The sequence below is a fragment of the Schistocerca americana genome, chromosome 1, assembly GCF_021461395.2.
Source record: "Schistocerca americana isolate TAMUIC-IGC-003095 chromosome 1, iqSchAmer2.1, whole genome shotgun sequence".
Taxonomy (NCBI): Eukaryota; Metazoa; Arthropoda; class Insecta; order Orthoptera; family Acrididae; genus Schistocerca; species Schistocerca americana.
Window position 1 is genome coordinate 1,035,659,740 of NC_060119.1, and position 19,380 is coordinate 1,035,679,119.

A 19,380-nucleotide genomic window follows, 5' to 3' on the forward strand; every position below is an offset into this window, starting at 1 on the left:
TTAACAGGGATCATAAAATATGAAGAATAACCAGTATCCCAGAATGACTGTGCAGCACTGCTGTACGGCGGTAGCAGCCAGTGTGGACTAAGATGGTGCTGTCGCTGCTGGAGTACTGCTTATTCTTCAAGTTTTACCATACCTGCTTCTGGTAGCGCCATTTCAAAAGTAAGAACCAATTCGTAATGGAGTAAGAGAAACTTTATTTATGAACATAAATTGTATCACAAACAACAATATGCATATTTTTTTCACTTTTCAACATAGTCACCATGAACATTTACACATTTGCCAAGATGTGGCTCCAGCTTTTGCACACCAGAAGTCTGCCACCTGACAGTTAAACCAGTTAGTAACAGTCGCTTTCAACAACTCATCATTTCCCAAGTGCTTTCCACCACGAAATTTCTTCAGTTTTGGAAACAGATGAAAGTCTGATGGTGCTAAGTCACAGCTGTATGGTGGATGATCCCAATGAAACTCGTCCAGTTGCATACTTGTTCTTGCTGCAATGTAAGACTGACAATTTTCGTGAAGCATAAGAGTGCCACTACAGAGAAGTCCCCTCTGGCGATTTTGCATAGCATGCTTAAGCTTTAACAATGTTTCACAGTACCTCTCAGCATTTGTTGTCATTCCTCTGGAGTATAGTGTGCAATCCACATTTCATCAGCGGTCAAAATGTGGCTCAAGAACTTGTACCCATCCTTGTGATAACAGTCCAAAATGGACAAAGAGCATGCCATTCAATCTGTTTTGTGTTCTTCTGTCAACATTTTCAGCACCCATCACACACACACACTTTTTGGAGCGAAATTTGTCATAACAGTGTGATAAACTACTGAACTTAAAACTTGCGAAAATTTCTGATGCACCTCATCAACAGTGAAGTGCCTGTTTTGGCGAACTGCCTCATCAGCTTTTTGTGTCACATCTTCACTAATGACAATAGGCTGTCCAGATCATTCATCATCATGGACATTTGTCCTTCTTTCATTAAACAGCCAAATCCATTTACACACATTTCCATCATTCATTACACCTGCACCATAAACTTCAACAAGCTGCCGGTGAATTTCAGCAGGACAAACTTGTTTTGCATTTAAGAACAGAATAACCGAGAGCACTTCACAATCAGCAGGATTACTGATTGACATGGTGACAAATGAAGCAGTATAACCATACAACCAACACTGGCAGAGACGTGAAAGATAATGGTGGCGTACTGAGAAACTGGCCAGGAGTGGCACTGTGAACAGACGTCATGGGACAGGATGCACGGACATGATGCACTATTGGTTCTTAGTTTAAAAATGAGCTTCATAATATCAGTTAAACAAATACCACAATAAACTAATCTGAGACCATTCTACTGAATGAGTACATAAAATTCTGCTTTGAAAATAATTTTGATTTTAACGGGAAGCAAACAGGCACTTTCCATTGACACTGCGTGTCACATGAAAGACGTGATGAGCAATATCTGTTTGGGCTGCTTCCAGCTATTCACAGCCAAAATATACAGAAAATGCATGTGATGACACATTCTTTCTGGGCAAAGCCCGACTGGAGCTTGCCCTCTTTTCGGATGTGTGTTTTCTGTCATTGCAATGTATGCAGTTAACTCACAAATGCCTCTGTTCCCTGTACCACCAACAATGGAAACAAAACTGAAATAAAAATTCCAAGTTTTGGGAATTGAAGCACCAAAATTATATAAATAAGTAGTGATTTATTAATAAGCATACTATGATACTCATTATGAAAACAATTGTGACAATTGCATGAAAAATTACAACAATCACTGAGAATCACTTGATGAGCTGCTGCTCGAATCAGTAGACATCACTTCCACGTCTTCAGTCTCTTTATTATGATTTCGTGTGTCCATTGCTACACTTCCCTGACCAACAGACATATGAATTTCTCCAGATGGATGCCACGCAAACTGGCTTTGCTGTGATGCTGGAGGTTCTGGAACAGAAAATATATACTGTATTTTATATCAGAGCGGAATAAAAATGTTGTTTTTTATTGACAGATCTTAGCAAGACCCTAACGAAATGTTATGATTTCATTGCCACTACTGCCATTCATTTGAGAAATGTTTGGCTAGATATGATATTTTTATGCATTATTAAGGCCATTAGTGTTTCAATTTGTCAGATGGCATCCTCCATCCCTTTACAACCTGTGGTAACCTCTAGAATACAGCTGCCTTTAACACCTAATTGCAAATGTGCCATTTTTGATATTAGTGATAAGATGAGTTAGAGAACATGTCGCGCCCCGAGATATAAATTCGATATGGATGCAAGGCTTGTTATGTATTAAAGGTTTGATAGTTATCTAACCAATATTTTTAGAAGGTAGGTCAATGTTATACCTTAAAGGTTAACATATTTCAATAGTATATCCAACGCTTATAATTTTATATTATCAATATGAATTTGGATAAGAATGAACCATGGACCTTGCCGTTGGTGGGGAGGCTTGTGCGCCTCAGTGATACAGGTGCAACCGCAACGGAGGGGTATCTGTTGAGAGGCCAGACAAACGTGTGGTTCCTGAAGAGGGGCAGCAGCCTTTTCAGTAGTTGCAGGGGCAACAATCTGGATGATTGACTGATCTGGCCTTGCAACGCTAACCAAAACGGCCTTGCTGGGCTGGTACTGTGAACGGCTGAAAGCAAGGGGAAACTACAGCCGTAATTTTTCCTGAGGGCATGCAGCATTACTGTATGGTTAAATAATGATGGCATCCTCTTGGGTAAAATATTCCGGAGGTAAAATAGTCCCCCATTCGGATCTCCGGGCGGGGACTACTCAAGAGGACATTGTTATCAGGAGAAAGAAAACTGGCATTCTACGGATCGAAGTGTGGAATGTCAGATCCCTTAATCGGGCAGGTAGGTTAGAAAATCTAAAAAGGGAAATGGAAAGGTTGAAGTTAGATATAGTAGGAATTAGTGAAGTTCGGTGGCAGGAGGAACAAGACTTTTGGTCAGGTGAATACAGGGTTATAAATACAAAATCAAATAGTGGTAATGCAGGAGTAGGTTTAATAATGAATAAAAAAATAGGAGTGTGGGTAAGCTACTACCAACAGCACAGTGAACGCATTATTGTGGCCAAGATAGACACGAAGCCCGTGCCTACTACAGTAGTACAAGTTTCTATGCCAACTAGCTCTGCAGATGAAGAAATTGATGAAATGTATGATGAGATAAAAGAAATTATTCAAGTAGTGAAGGGAGACGAAAATTTAATAGTCATGGGTGACTGGAATTCGTCAGTAGGAAAAGGGAGAGAAGGAAATGTAGTAGGTGAATATGGATTGGGGGTAAGAAACGAAAGAGGAAGCCGCCTGGTAGAATTTTGCACAGAGCACAACCTAATCATAGCTAACACTTGGTTCAAAAATCATAAAAGAAGATTGTATACATGGAAGAAGCCTGGAGATACTGACAGGTTTCAAATAGATTATATAATGGTAAGACAGAGATTTAGGAACCAGGTTTTAAATTGTAAGACATTTCCAGGGGCAGATGTGGACTCTGACCACAATCTGTTGGTTATGAACTATAGATTAAAACTGAAGAAACTGCAAAAAAGTGGGAATTTAAGGAGATGGGACCTAGATAAACTGACTAAACCAGATGTTGTACAGAGTTTCAGGGAGAGCATAAGGGAACAATTGACAGGAATGGGGGAAAGAAATACAACAGCAGAAGAATGGGTAGCTCTGAAGGATGAAGTAGTGAAGGCAGCAGAGGATCAAGAAGGTAAAAAGACGAGGGCTAATAGAAATCCTTGGGTAACAGAAGAAATATTGAATTTCATTGATGAAAGAAGAAAATATAAAAACGCAGTAAATGAAGCAGGCAAAAGGGAATACAAACGTCTCAAAAACGATATCGACAGGAAGTGCAAAATGGCTAAGCAGGGATGGCTAGAGGACAAATGTAAGGATTTAGAGGCTTATCTCAGTAGGGGTAAGATAGATACTGCCTACAGGAAAAATTAAAGAGACCTTTGGAGAAAAGAGAAGCACTTGTAAGAATATCAAGAGCTCAGATGGGAACCCAGTTCTAAGCAAAGAAGGGAAAGCAGAAAGGTGGAAGGAGTATATAGAGGGTCTATACAAGGGCGATGTACTTGAGGACAATATTATGGAAATGGAATAGGATGTAGATGAAGATGAAATGGAAGATATGATACTGCGTGAAGAGTTTGACAGAGCACTGAAACACCTAGTCGAAACAAGGCCCCGGGAGTAGACAACATTAAATTGGAACTACTGACGGCCTTGGGAGAGCCAATCCTGACAAAACTCTACCATCTGGTGAGGAAGATGTATGAGACAGGCGAAGTACCCTCAGGCTTCAAGAAGAATATAATAATTCCAATCCCAAGGAACGCAGGTGTTGACAGATGTGGAAATTACCGAACTATCAGTTTAATAAGTCACAGCTGCAAAATACTAACACAAATTCTTTACAGACGAATGGAAAAACTGGTAGAAGCCGACCTCGGCGAAGATCAGTTTGGATTCCGCAGAAATGTTGGAACACGTGAGGCAATACTGACCCTACGACTTATCTTAGAACATAGATTAAGGAATGGTAAACCTACATTTCTAGCATTTGTGGACGTAGAGAATGCTGTTGACAATGTTGACTGGAATAGTCTCTTTCGAATTCTAAAGGTGGCAGGGGTAAAATACAGGGAGCGAAAGGCTATTTACAATTTGTACAGAAACCAGATGGCAGTTATAAGAGTCGAGGGGCATGAAAGGGAAGCAGTGGTTGGGAAGGGAGTGATACAGGGTTGTAGCCTGTCCCCAATGTTATTCAATCTGTATATTGAGCAAGCAGTAAAGGAAACAAAAGAAAAATTTGGAGTAGGTATTAAAGTCCATGGAGAAGAAATAAAAACATTGAGGGTCGCCGATGACATTGTAATTCTGTCAGAGACAGCAAAGGAGTTGGAAGAGCAGTTGAACGGAATGGACAGTGTCTTGAAAGGAGGATAAACATGATGAACATCAACAAAAGCAAAACGAGGATAATGGAATGTAGTCGAATTATGTCGGGTGATGCTAAGGGAATTAGATTAGGAAATGAGACACTTAAAGTAGTAAAGGAGTTTTGCTATTTGGGGAGCAAAATAACTGATGATGGTCGAAGTAGAGAGGATATAAAATGTAGACTGGCAATGGCAAGGAAAGCGTTCCTGAAGAAGAGAAATTGGTTAACATCAAGTATAGATTTAAGTGTCAGGAAGTCGTTCCTGAAAGTATTTGTATGGAGTGTAGCCATGTATGGAAGTGAAACATGGACGATAAATAGTTTGGACAAGAAGAGAATAGAAGCTTTCGAAATGTGGTACTACAGAAGAATGCTGAAGATTAGATGGGTAGATCACATAACTAATGAGGAGGTGTTGAATAGAATTGTGGAGAAGAGGAGTTTGTGGCACAACTTGACAAGAAGAAGGGACCGGTTGGTAGGACATGTTCTGAGGCATCAAGGGATCACAAATTTAGCATTGGAGGGCAGCGTGGAGGGTAAAAATCGTAGAGGGAGACCAAGAGAGGAATACATTAAGCAGATTCAGAAGGATGTAGGTTGCAGTAAGTACTGGGCGATGAAGAAGCTTGCACAGGATAGAGTAGCATGGAGAGCTGCATCAAACCAGTCTCAGGACTGAAGACAAAAACAACAACAACAACAACAACATGAAGACAACCACCAAATTGTTCAGTACAACTGGCCCCTGAAAGCCTAGGGCTGAACCAAAATGGGTCTTGTATCTATTGTTTGGCACATTATTGTTAAGCCATGGTAGAGTACACAACTCATAACCCTTTGGCTGGATGTTGTGGCAGGTTGCATCTCATATACTTTAACAACAATAGAGTTTCAGCGGGTCCAAACACCTTTTCAGTTCTGATATTTCACAATTTATTTCATTCTTCCAGTTCAAAATTAATATTTCTTCTGCATTTTGGTCTACATCTACTGTTACTTATGGTCTGGCATGATCGTGTTCTTCATATTCTACTATAATTGCTATACTGTGTAAAACTGACTGGAAAGGGCAACAAGCCATAGCGGATCAAATGCAAACCTAATGTCGAGATTAGGGTGTGCAATGGGCAAAAGGGCAGTTCTTGGGGGAACTGGGAAAGAGAGAGAGAGAGAGAGAGAGAGAGAGAGAGAGAGAGAGAGAGAGAGAGAGAGTGTGTGTGTGTGTGTGTGTGTGTTGGGCAGGTAGACTGCAGCATTGTTTGCACTGTGCAGGGTGTTGCAACTGTCCCTTTCTGTGGCTTGTTTGGGGTTTTAACAGGAAGCAGTGCAGTCTACATCAGGTACTCTATTTTGGCAATGTTCTGTAAAGGTTCACATCCCCCAAAGTTGCAAAACAATGGTGAAACCAGCTCCAAGGTAAGAAAGTACAATTTCTCGTGAAGAAGCCCCCTCCCTGCAGATACCTACGCACATGACTATAAAAGTTCACAAAAAGATGCCTAAAATTTAATAAATTTTGTATCAAAACTACATTCCCAGATGTTCCATTTCAATAATACTCATAAAATCAGTAGTAAAAACTCAAATTTACATTACAATAACTTAAATATATTTACTTTCACTGCCTGTGATCTCCTTGATAAGGCCACTACAAAAAAAGCCGCAAGTCAGTATCTCCTACAGTCACGTAGCATAATCTCCACGCTGACTGCTGCTTTGACTGCTACAATACACTACATTCGTAGAAGTACCAGTGAGCTTTATGTGTCTCACCTTGCAGGACATGTAAGGTTGGTAGCACATTCAAGTCTCACCTACATATGTTCCGTACACATGCTGTGGTAGGGGTGGGTTACAAAAGTGTTGTGTGTGTGCTGCAGCTGTTAGATGTGTTACTGTACTGTTATTGTGTAAGCTGATTTTTAGTGGAAGAGGTTTTCAGTGCAGGAGGAAACTTTACGGAGCATGTGAGGCGGCAATTTAGATTGCGTTTTCCTGCTTGGAGGTGTCCACATCATGACACTCTATGTGATTTAATATGCAAATTCCAGACAACATGTTCAGTTCATGATGCACCATGAAGTGGGAGGCCCACAATCTTCACCAAAGGGTCATTCCATGTCAAAGAGTCCAATATTAAAAAGTGTCCCCGCTCGACCATCTCAAAATCTAATGAAATTCGGTGTGAAGGTTCTATATTGTCTTTGATGTTTATATACCAAACTTCATTCCAGTATCGTCAGTGGTTGAATTTTAGGGGCTTGTAAAGAGAATTTACTCCTCTTCGCCTCACATACAAAGATGCAAATGTGCCAAATTTACTAGGTTTTTCAAAAGTTCTAGCACTCATTTGGTCATTTCCTTTAATATACATAGACAACTTTTTGTGTTGAATCACACTGTGGCAAAAATTTGGGATTTAGCCACACCTAAATATAGATACAAGCCTCTAAAGTAGCTAAAAAATTCGACGTGCTATTCTGAGAGCCAAGGTTTGACCGTCTACTGCTACTTTTCATATGAACTATCACAGCAAAACTTGAGAGGGTTATTCCTACCTATGATGTCTATATACAGATCAAATTTAACTAACATTGAATGCCTAGAAAAAAAGACATGCATCTGCAAAGTTGGCCAAAATTTTCTATGTGCAAATTTTAGGGTATTTTTGGGGGGCAATATCTCAAATGTGTCTTGTTTAATCCTCTTTTTCTTGCCACAGCTTGAAAGAGCATGCTTTAAGCTTTCAAAGCTATACTGTTTAATTTCTGGACCTTGCATATTGATGAGTAAGAATACCTATTCAAAAGTAGGGAAAATGGATTATTGGTTAATACAAAAAATTAATACAATTTGAAATTGTAAATCAAATATGTGTAATTATAGTGTCTTTTAATAGTTTAAGATTTGCCTGCTATTTAGGGAATGTAACTGTGCTAACCAGTATTTTTGCATTATTTTACAGTATAGAATATAAATATAATAAAACCTCTGAAAATTCTCTTAAGATCATAAAATCTAGATGATTATAATGGAATGCTATGTTGTTTAGAATGTTTTAACTTTAAAATGCATGGTGGTGCATCTATGCATCGTCACTCAGTTTTCATCGAAATTATTAAGCAGCAGTAGTATTTTAAGGCTCTAGCCTTGCAGCAGTGGGACATTGCTGAAACACCACTTTCTACTGTTGCTTTCATTATTGCCAATTTTCACTGTGTCCATCTTCTGTGAGGTGTAATCTTTGGTGTTGACATTGTACCACCTTAGTGTTGAGTACTGAGTGTTTGAATAATCAATAATCATTGTTGTAACTGAAGGTAACCACTAAAATAATATGTTTTAATGGCCTAATACATACAAGACTGAATCTTCTATGCTTCAAACCTGTATATTCATAAGCTTTCAAAATTGATTGTTATAGATTAATAAACCATTGTATAAAATAACCAAGAGACCCCTTCACCCAGCTACTTTGGTGGATCAGATGGAGCTGATTGTCATAAGTCATCATCATCCTATTATGACAAAAGTCAACTACAATCAGTTAAGGAAATGTCACTGATGGACAAGGAGCTTCTACAATGTAGATCTGGGCTTGATGTTACTGAAGGTGCCCAAATTTCTCCCTACCATAATGCCTTGTTGATGACAAAATTTCAGTTCCTGAAGAAGACTTGCTGCTACCCATTTGGTAAAGAAAAACATGTAATCAAGAAGGCTTTAAGAACAATGAACATTGCAATATCTGATAGGTTGAAGTTATTGACTAATGTTTTTAAATCTGGTCAGAAAATTTGTACCAAATGTAGACAAGAAGAGGCCTAAAAAGAATCATCCCACTAGATAAGCAAGAATCACCATCCACTGAAGACATGGGTGTCGTTTATGCTTGCTTTACTGCTAATACTTCATTATCATCACTTGTAGTGCCACCATTACAGGTTCAGCAGATCAGCAAAAGGGATTTAATGGGATATGTAAAGCACAAAGTTCTGAAAGGCCAAGTTAGCATTACTAAGGTAATTGCCACAGATACTGGTGTGAGCCAAGTAGATATTGCTCAAATACTAATGGAAGAGTGCCAAAAGTTTAAAGATATGGATATCTTAATTGAAGAACTTAAGCTCAAGGCTTCAAGAAATTGCAGTAAAGTTCAAATTTTGACACTGGTCCCAAATAGCTGGACTACTGAAAAAGTGGCTAAAGAATTTGCTGTTTCGAATAAAATGGAGAGAAAGTCTAGAAAATTAAAGATAGAAGATGGGATTTTGGCAACATGTGCAAACCGAAAAGGGAAAAAGCTCAACGATTAAGTAAAACAAAAGGTTCTCACTTTTCTTGGAGATGATGAGTTTTCTTGGTTATGCTCAGGCTAAAAGGATTGTGTTGCGATAAAAAGAAATGGGAAAAAGATTCACACGCAAAAACATCTGCTCCTTTGAAAAATTTGAAAGAAATGATATGGAAATCAACTGAGCTTCTCAAAATTTTGTAACTTCAGGCTGAAATGGTGTACTGAAGTTGGTGCTTCTGGACCACATTCAATAAACGTATGTACAATTCATCAAAATGTCAAATTAATGTTGGCTTCAAAACATTCATCCAAGATGACTACAAGGCTTTGACAAAAAAAAATTTGTATGCAGTTTGGAATCAAAAGATTGTATGCTGCAATGCTGTGAGGAATGTCTAGGAAAAATACAACTAGTGGCTTTTCTCGGAGATGCTTTTAAAAACTATGACCCTGAAGAAACAATGTAATACCATCAATAGGTCCATACTGACACACACACACACACACACACACACACACACACACATTGGAGACTTTGTCAGAGAACTGTTGAAGATTTCATGGAGACATTGATTTTGAAAATTACCGGTTTAAGAAGCCATCACTTTGTGACAAAACACTAGAGTTTATACCTTAAGCAGCTACTAATAAATCTTGCAGAAAATGAAGCAATTATACTGGCGTGTTTTATTCAGAATTATTCATTTGTTGTTGACGATGCTGCACAAGGATTTCATTGGAAGAACAGTCAGACCACACTACTTCCATTTGTCATCTATTTTGATGGCAAGGAATGTCACAGTATGAGCGTTTGTATGATCAGCGATTGTCTCCATGATGATACCATTGCTGTCCATGCCTTTCAAATAAAGTTAATAGCATATTTCACATGAACAAGATGATGTCCTCATCAGCTTTATGTACCCACCTGGTTCTGCTCGTTCCTTCCACTGGCTAGCTGCTAAAGACACCTGCTGGATTCCTGAGCAACATACGAGGGCCGTTCAGAAAGTAACCTCCGGTTGATTTAAAAAAATACACCAAGTTAAATAAAAATATTTTAATATATACATCTTACAACTACATCTTTGCACTATTTTTCTACATAGTCTCCATAGCGATTGAGGCACTTATCGTATCTCTTCACAAGCTTTGAAATTCCTTCTGCATAAAAATCACCCGCTTGTGCCTGGAGCCAGCCTGTGACCGCATCTTTGAGCTCTTCGTCGTCATCAAACCGGTGTGACCCGAGCCATTTCTTCAAATGCATGAAGAGGTGATAATCACTTGGCGCCAGGTCTGGGCTGTAAGGTGGATGGTTGATAACGTCCCACTTGAAGGACTCTCAAGAAGGGCCGTTGTTCTGCGAGCAGAGTGAGGACGGGCGTTATCGTGCAAAAAAACGATACCGGAAGTCAGCATACCACGGCGTTTGTTCTCTGTAGCCCGTTGTAACTTTTTTATTGTTTCACAGTACACGTCTTGATTAATTGTCGTACCACGTTCCATGAATTCAACCAACAACACCCCTTTGGCATCCCAAAACACCGTTGCCATCAGTTTTCTGGCAGAAAAATCTTGCGAGGCTTTTCTTGGTTTGGTAGGCGAATTTGAATGTGCCCACATCTTTGATTGTTCTTTTGTCTCAGGGTTCACGTATTTAATCCAGGTTTCGTCACCGGTCACGATTCTGTTTAACAATGGTTCTCCTTCGTCCTCATAACGTGACAGAAAGTCTAATGCAGAGGCCATTCTTTGAGTTTTGTGGTGGTCGGTAAGAATTTTGGGGACCCATTGTGCACAGAACTTACGGTAACCCAATCTTGCTGTCACTATCTCGTACAAGAGAGTCTTAGAAATCTGTGGAAAACCAGTAGACAACTCCGACATTGAGAAACGCCGATTTTCACGAACTTTTGCATCAACTGTCTGAACGAGTTCGTCAGTCACCAATGATGGTCTACCACTCCTCTCTTCATCATGAACGTTTTCTCGTCCACTTTTAAATAAACGTACCCATTCACAGACAACTCCTTCACTCATAACTCTTGGTCCGTACACGGCACAAAGCTCACGATGAATAGCTGCTGCAGAATATCCTTTGGCTGTAAAAAACCTTATGACAGCACGCACTTCACATTTGGCGGGGTTTTCTATTGCAGCACACATTTCAAACTGCCACAAAAACTAAACTAGCGCAGGTACGACGTTCACTCGACCACGGCTTGATGCCGACTGACCTGTCGAGTGCGTGAACGCACAGATAGCGTCGCTACTCCCCCCACAACCCGCACTGTGACCAATCGGAGGTTACTTTCTGAACCGCCCTCGTATTTGCATAACTTTAGAAGCACCATCACCAGCATCATCAGGAAGACAATAGTTTTCCTCAATCTGTCCTTGACAAAATTGTAGAACTATTTAACCAAAAATGGAACTGACTCTTTAGAGTTTTTGTTTTGCAAGTTTGCTGTGTTGTGTGTTATACTTGTTTTATGGCATATGTTAAATTAATGCTTGAAACTGATTTATATACTAAAAAAAATTAACTGTGGAGCTTAATCAGGGTGTATACGCAGACAAGGAAATAAATTTCCCGGATTTCTCGGTTAAAAATACGCTTTCTCCTGGGTGAAAACATACTTTTCCCCTGACATTATATTTTCTCTCGGAACTGTATAACTTATCAGTCCTTTGAATGACTATGGTTTTATACTCGGGTGTAGAATTTCCTGGCGCTTTAGAAAGCTAAACACAGGGAGAAAAACACGTTTTGGGAAGATCTTTGATGTGCAGCAACATGTACACTAGATATTTTCATATTACGAAAGTATAAATTCGAATTTCACCAAACACCACATGTTACTTTCCGAAGCATTGAAATCGAGATTGCGATGCGCTTTTGCAAGCCAGTCATAGCTCATGTCATGTGATCTCATCAGCTGATGACAGCGGGTATTCAGAGCTTAGGACACGTGATGTAGTCAGCCAATAGCAACATCACTGTTAAGTAGTGCGAAGACACAAACAGAAAAAGTTAATGGTTTAAATTAATATATGTAGTATTGCTACACGAAACGCAAAGCTTTCACATATAATATTGGCCTATAAAATTAATACGCTGCAAGACAAGCTAAGCTTCCACACATAATGTTGGTCTTTTATGCGCGTATTACAATTTAAGATGTATCACACAAATGTGCCAGTAAAATTTTTAATAACGACATAAATATCTGATCTTCTGGGCTCAAAATTCATCTAAATGGCTTGTCATCAAAGATCTGATTTTTAAATGAGAGTCAAACGCTCTGTGATTTAAGAAATTCAGCGTACATTCTCGCACATAGTTCAAGATCCGTAAAAGGAAATTTACTTTGATGGTAACGCTTTTCAAACCACCATTCGGAATATTTTCCCGCGACCTGTTAGAAACAGGTTCATTTCTGCAGTTGCCAGAGAGCGTCAGATGACAGGCGCCACCGCGCTTGCACAGCTACGATGTTGCAGGGAGCCTGTATGTTCGTACGTGTAAAACATTAAAAGATCTTACATTATGTCATAAAAGAAACAAGACATCAGAGGATACTCCAAGAGGATCGGAATTTCGTGACCCATACTAAAATGTGCACATTTAAAATGCATATTTAAAGTGCACGTTCATATGTCTAGATTCCCAGTGAAGTAGGCCACTACCTGATGATATACTTTTCAATGTGGTTTTTGGGATGTAAATTTTCTTGGAGTTATCTCAAGTTTGGTTCTTTATTATGGCTTAATGCTATACGTGCTAGAAGTTGAAAACGAGCACTTGAAATGCAGCGAATAGTGTGTGGAATTAAACATTTCGTTTCAAATATATTGTCTGCCTCAGCGGGAAAGATTAATAAAAGGAAATTTCTTCAGCTAACCGACAAAAATAACTTCATTGTTCCGCAAGGCAATTAATGCTTGACTGTCAGAAAGGTGGAAATAAAATCTGCAACTAATAAAACATTTTTAAAAAATGGTTCAAATGGCTCTGAGGTCATCAGTCCCCTAGACTTAGAACTATTTAAACCTAACTAACCTAAGGACATCACACACATCTATGCCTGAGGCAGGATTCGAACCTGCGAGCGTAGCAGCAGCGCGGTTCCGGACTGAAGCGCCTAGAACGGCTCGGTCATCGCGGCCGGCAACACATTTCAGCCTTCCATAATTATGTGAATGTATTTTAATTCACTTGATAGCTCCCGACCACAGAAATGTTTTGTTCTTATTTGACATGAGAGCACTAAACGAAGAGGAAACAGCAAAATCACTAAATGTAAACACAGGTCACGTGGAGACTAACCACTCCCTCATTGTAACTCAGACTGCTCTGCCCATCAGCCTCGGATCTACGTTATTTCCGAACATGGGCAATACACCGCCACTCCCTCGAGCATTTGAGATAGGACGTCAATAATTAGAAAAAAATCGAATTTCCAAAAATATGTTCATTTTGTAGCGCAGATCTTTCTGAAGAGTCTGATGCATAAAACATATGTGTTCGAGGAAATGTAAGACATGTTATTTGGCGGTAAGTGTGCCAAAGTGTAGTGCGTCGCCTCCTCTCACAGCATTCTTCTGTCGCACGTCACTGTATTTCGCTCTTTGGAATTGAAAAGTGTATTTTGTAATGGATGCCATCACACCATATTCAGGACAGTGGAAATTAAAATGTCCTGTGGTGCCTCTCCTGCTTATAGTTGGCCGGTTTGACATCCTGTCCCTCTTTTTCTTTTTTTTTTTTTCCAAAAACGAACTCTTCAGAAAATTTGTACTCTTTACTCCCTATCAGCTAAGTACTTGCTGCTTTGTGCGACATAATATTAAATACAGGTTACATAAACCCAATAAAGACATGAGACAAGCAAGACAATACACATTTCTTCAATCCTTAGCTGCTAGAATTTTTTCTCTCTAATCTTGCTACAGCTTTACATGGCGTGCTTTCCTTTCTACTAAAGAATCTATTACCTCATCAAAGTTCGTCAAACGTTTTGCTACATGAAAAATCGAAATATCGTTGTCTAACACTGAAAAAGCTGTTAATACAAAGACGACCCAAGACTGGTGTGGTTTCCCGATCTGATTACATCTATTTTGTCACTGTCTGTTACATAAAAAAATAAGCCTTTCTAATACTGCAAAAATTGTAATACACACCAAATAAACAAGACTGTTTTGGCACAAACGGTCTTTTTTGTAACGACTAAATATAATTCACGAAGTACCAATATAAAATGCTTATTACGACTACTACAAGCAAAAAGCTTTACGTTAGGAAATAGTTTCACACTTCATTCATACACTCCAGTTTCTCAAGCATTAGATAGAAAAGTAGTAGTACGAAATTTTTAAACTTCGAATCATCATATTGTTCCATAATTTGTGTGATCTCCCCGTTTCTTCTCCTTCCTCTTTCTAACAAACAGTCTTATTATCACTAACGCTGTAACTATTCCTGCCAATGTTAAAGCTTAATCGCCGGTTAACTTCACTAACTCTGCCGCAATCACCAGTTTAGTCATCCTGCGACTATTCTCCGGTTAGGTGTTGTTACACGTTCGTACAACGCGTTTTTCGCGCTTCTTCCAGAATAGAACTTAATCAGCTGCTAGCCAGGGAATGTACAACTGGCCCTTACTAGTATAGCGATCTGGCCAAAAATTTTCGCTCAAAATTTCTTTTTCTTGGATACACCGAGAAGATAATACGTAATCTTTCTTACTTGTTATTCGTTGATTTCCACTCCAGTAGGCTGAATCTATGGATTTTGCTAGTAATTATAACAATGCTGATCATTTGCAAACCCTATCAACCACACAATCAGACAGTGGTTGGCATTCATCCGTTCGGCCTTACTCCGCTCAGCTCGTATAGCCCCTTTTGTCTGAAGGATGTTTGTTTCTACATGCGGCGAGGATTCCCCTGACAGAGACATCATGTAACTATGCACACATTCACAAATCAACTAACGATACATTCAGAAATCAACTTAGAATGTGTTCAAAAATGTTAAAAAACCAACAGGGATACGTTTCAAAGTCATATAAATAATCGACAGACTAACATGCGCTGGATGCTAGTGGCTTTGTGAAACAAGGTTTTTTCCCTCAAGAATACGAATACTATTAAAAAGACACTATAATTAAACATTTTTTGATTTACAATTTCAAATTGTATTAATTTTTTGTATTTACCAATAATCCATTTTCCCTACTTTTGAATAGGTATTCTTACTCATCAATATGCAAGGTCCAGAAATTAAACAGTATGGCTTTGAAAGCTTAAAGCATGCTCTTTCAAGCTGTGGCAAGAAAAAGAGGATTAAACAAGACACATTTGACATATTGCCCCCCAAAAATACCCTAAAATTTGCACATAGAAAATTTTGACCAACTTTGCAGATGCATGTCTTTTCTTCTAGGCATCCAATGTTAGTTAAATTTGATCTGTACATAGACATCACATGTAGGAATAACCCTCTCATGTTTTACTGTGATAGGTTCATATGAAAAGTAGCAGTGGACGGTCAAACCTTGGCTCTCAGAATAGCACGTCGAATTTTTTAGCTACTTTAGAGGCTTGTATCTATATTTAGGTGTGGCTAAATCCCAAATTTTTGCCACAGTGTGATTCAACACAAAAAGTTGTCTATGTATATTAATGGAAATGACCAAGTAAGTGCTGGAACTTTTAAAAAAGCCTAGTAAATCTGGCACATTTGCATCTTTGTATGTGATGCGAAGATGAGTAACTTCTCTTTACAAGCCCCTAAAAATTCAACCACTAACGATACTGGACTGAAATTTGGTATATAAGCATCAAAAACCGTATAGAACCTTCACACCAAACTTCATTAGATTTTGAGATGGGCGAGTGGGGACCCTTTGGTCCCCTTGACGTGGAATAACCCTGAACAGAAGCTTGACAAGACTCCAACAGAGGGCAAATTGTGGAACCCAGCAAAATCAGTGAAGAAATAGTCACACATGGATAAAATCTCTTGTACAACAGCAGCTAAAACAGTAACCAAAGAACTGTGGATGTTGTTGTTGTGGTCTTCAGTCCTGAGACTGGTTTGATGCAGCTCTCCATGCTACTCTATCCTGTGCAAGCTCCTTCATCTCCCAGTACCTACTGCAACCTACATCCTTCTGAATCTGCTTAGTGTATTCATCTCTTGGTCTCCCTCTACGATTTTTACCCTCCACGGCGCCCTCCAATGCTAAATTTGTGATCCCTTGATGCCTCAAAACATGTCCTACCAACCGATCCCTTCTTCTAGTCAAGTTGTGCCACAAACTTCTCTTCTCCCCAATTCTATTCAATACCTCCTCATTAGTTACGTGATCTACCCACCTTATCTTCAGCATTCTTCTCTAGCACCACATTTCAAAAGCTTCTATTCTCTTCTTGTCCAAACTAGTTATCGTCCATGTTTCACTTCCACACATGGCTACACTCCATACAAATACTTTCAGAAACGATTTCCTGACGCTTAAATCTATACTCGATGTTAACAAATGTCTCTTCTTCAGAAACGCTTTCCTTGCCATTGCCAGTCTACATTTTATATCCTCTCTACTTCGACCATCATCAGTTATTTTGCTCCCTAAATAGCAAAACTCCTTTACTACTTTAAGTGTCTCATTTCCTAATCTAATTCCCTCAGCATCACCTGATTTAATTTGACTACATTCCATTATCCTCGTTTTGCTTTTGTTGATGTTCATCATGTTTATCCTCCTTTCAAGACACTGTCCATTCCGTTCAACTGTTCTTCCAAGTCCTTTGCTGTCTCTGACAGAATTACAATGTCATCGGCGAACCTCAAAGTTTTTACTTCTTCTCCATGAATTTTAATACCTACTCCGAATTTTTCTTTTGTTTCCTTTACTGCTTGCTCAATATACAGATTGAATAACATCGGGGAGAGGCTACAACTCTGTCTCACTCCTTTCCCAACCACTGCTTCCCTTTCATGCCCCTCGACTCTTATAACTGCCATCTGGTTTCTGTACAAATTGTAAATAGCCTTTCGCTCCCTGTATTTTACCCCTGCCACCTTCAGAATTTGAAAGAGAGTATTCCAGTTAACATTGTCAAAAGCTTTCTCTAAGTTTACAAATGCTAGAAACGTCGGTTTGCCTTTTCTTAATCTTTCTTCTAAGATAAGTCTTAAGGTTAGTATTGCCTCACGTGTTCCAACATTTCTACAGAATCCAGGTCCCATCTCCTTAAATTCCCACCTTCTTGCAGTTTCTTCAGTTTCAATCTGCAGTTCATAACCAATAGATTGTGGTCAGAATCCACATCTGCCCCTGGAAATGTCTTACAATTTAAAACCTGGTTCCTAAATCTCTGTCTTACCATTATATAATCTATCTGATACCTTTTAGTATCTCCAGGATTCTTCCAGGTATACAACCTTCTTTTATGATTCTTGAACCAAGTGTTAGTTATGATTAAGTTATGCTCTGTGCAAAATTCTACCAGGCGGCTTCCTCTTTCGTTTCTTACCCCCAATCCATATTCACCTACTACATTTCCTTCTCTCCCTTTTCCTACTGACGAATTCCAGTCACCCATGACTATTAAATTTTCGTCTCCCTTCACTACCTGAATAATTTCTTTTATCTCATCATACATTTCATCAATTTCTTCATCATCTGCAGAGCTAGTTGGCATTTAAATTTGTACTACTGTAGTAGGCATGGGCTTTGTGTCTATCTTGGCCACAATAATGCCTTCACTATGCTGTTTGTAGTAGCTAACCCGCACTCCCATTTTTTTATTCATTATTAAACCTACTCCTGCATTACCCCTATTTGATTTTGTATTTATAACCCTGTAATCACCTGACCAAAAGTCTTGTTCCTCCTGCCACCGAACTTCACTAATTCCCACTATATCTAACTTTAACCTATCCATTTCCCTTTTTAAATTTTCTAACCTACCTGCCCTATTAAGGGATATGACATTCCACGCTCCGATCCGTAGAACGCCAGTTTTCTTTCTCCTGATAACGACGTCCTCTTGAGTAGTCCCTGCCCGGAGATCCGAATGGGGGACTATTTTACCTCCGGAATATTTTACCCAAGAGGACGCCATCATCATTTAACCATACAGTAAAGCTGCATGCCCTCGGGAAAAATTACGGCTGTAGTTTCCCCTTGCTTTCAGCCGTTCGCAGTACCAGAACAGCAAGGCCGTTTCGGTTATTGTTACAAGGCCAGATCAGTCAATCATCCAGACTGTTGCCCCTGCAACTACTGAAAAGGCTGCTGCCCCTCTTCAGGAACCACATGTTTGTCTGGCCTCTCAACAGATACCCCTCCGTTGTGGTTACACCTACGGTACGGCCATCTGTATCGCTGAGGCACGCAAGCCTCCCCACCAACGGCAAGGTCCATGGTTCATGGGGGGAACTGTGGATATATCTGCATAATATTACTGCAGTGCAACAACTATATTGTATGGACCATGCGAAATGATTATTTCAGCAATTTGGTAACTGATGTGGAGTTGGTATTTTAGATAGGCCTTTTTCACTGATGGGACTTGGTTTCACCTACCTGGCTAGACCAACTACCAAAATTCACAAATTCGGTCATCAGAAAACCCCACTGCATGCAGAGGAAATTGTAGTGTGGGTTGCCATAACACGTGCGTGAATTATACGCTGATCTTTTTTGATACTACCATCACTTCCGATGTCTATGGTTCCCAGACAATTTATCCATTTATTGCCCTGTTGAATGAAAATGACATCAATCATTCTCTTTTCCAACAACACAACACTACTGCGCATACGGGGCACCAGTCCCTATGATTTTTAGATGAAATCTTTGGAGATAGAGTAATTACAAAAGGTCTCTGGCCCCTGCGCTCACCAGATCTGTCTTCGCCCGACTATTTCCTTTGGGGTGCATCTAAAATATTTGTATATCAAAATAACCCAACAGCAATAGATGAACTGAAGAGAGAAAAATCGATTATCTGCATATGATTATACGTGATA

The 19,380-nt window shown here is 39.4% G+C and overlaps 1 protein-coding gene across 1 annotated transcript in view; it reads right to left on the reverse strand.

Annotated features, from left to right (window-relative positions):
* Positions 1 to 1,712: 1,712 nt before the first annotated feature.
* Positions 1,713 to 19,380, reverse strand: part of LOC124616784 (mediator of RNA polymerase II transcription subunit 4) — a 70,930-nt gene continuing 53,262 nt past the window's right edge. The window contains exon 5 of the mRNA XM_047145196.1: positions 1,713 to 1,974. Coding sequence (XP_047001152.1) covers positions 1,802 to 1,974 — 173 coding nt within the window. The 3' untranslated portion in view covers positions 1,713 to 1,801. The remainder of the gene's footprint in view (positions 1,975 to 19,380) is intronic.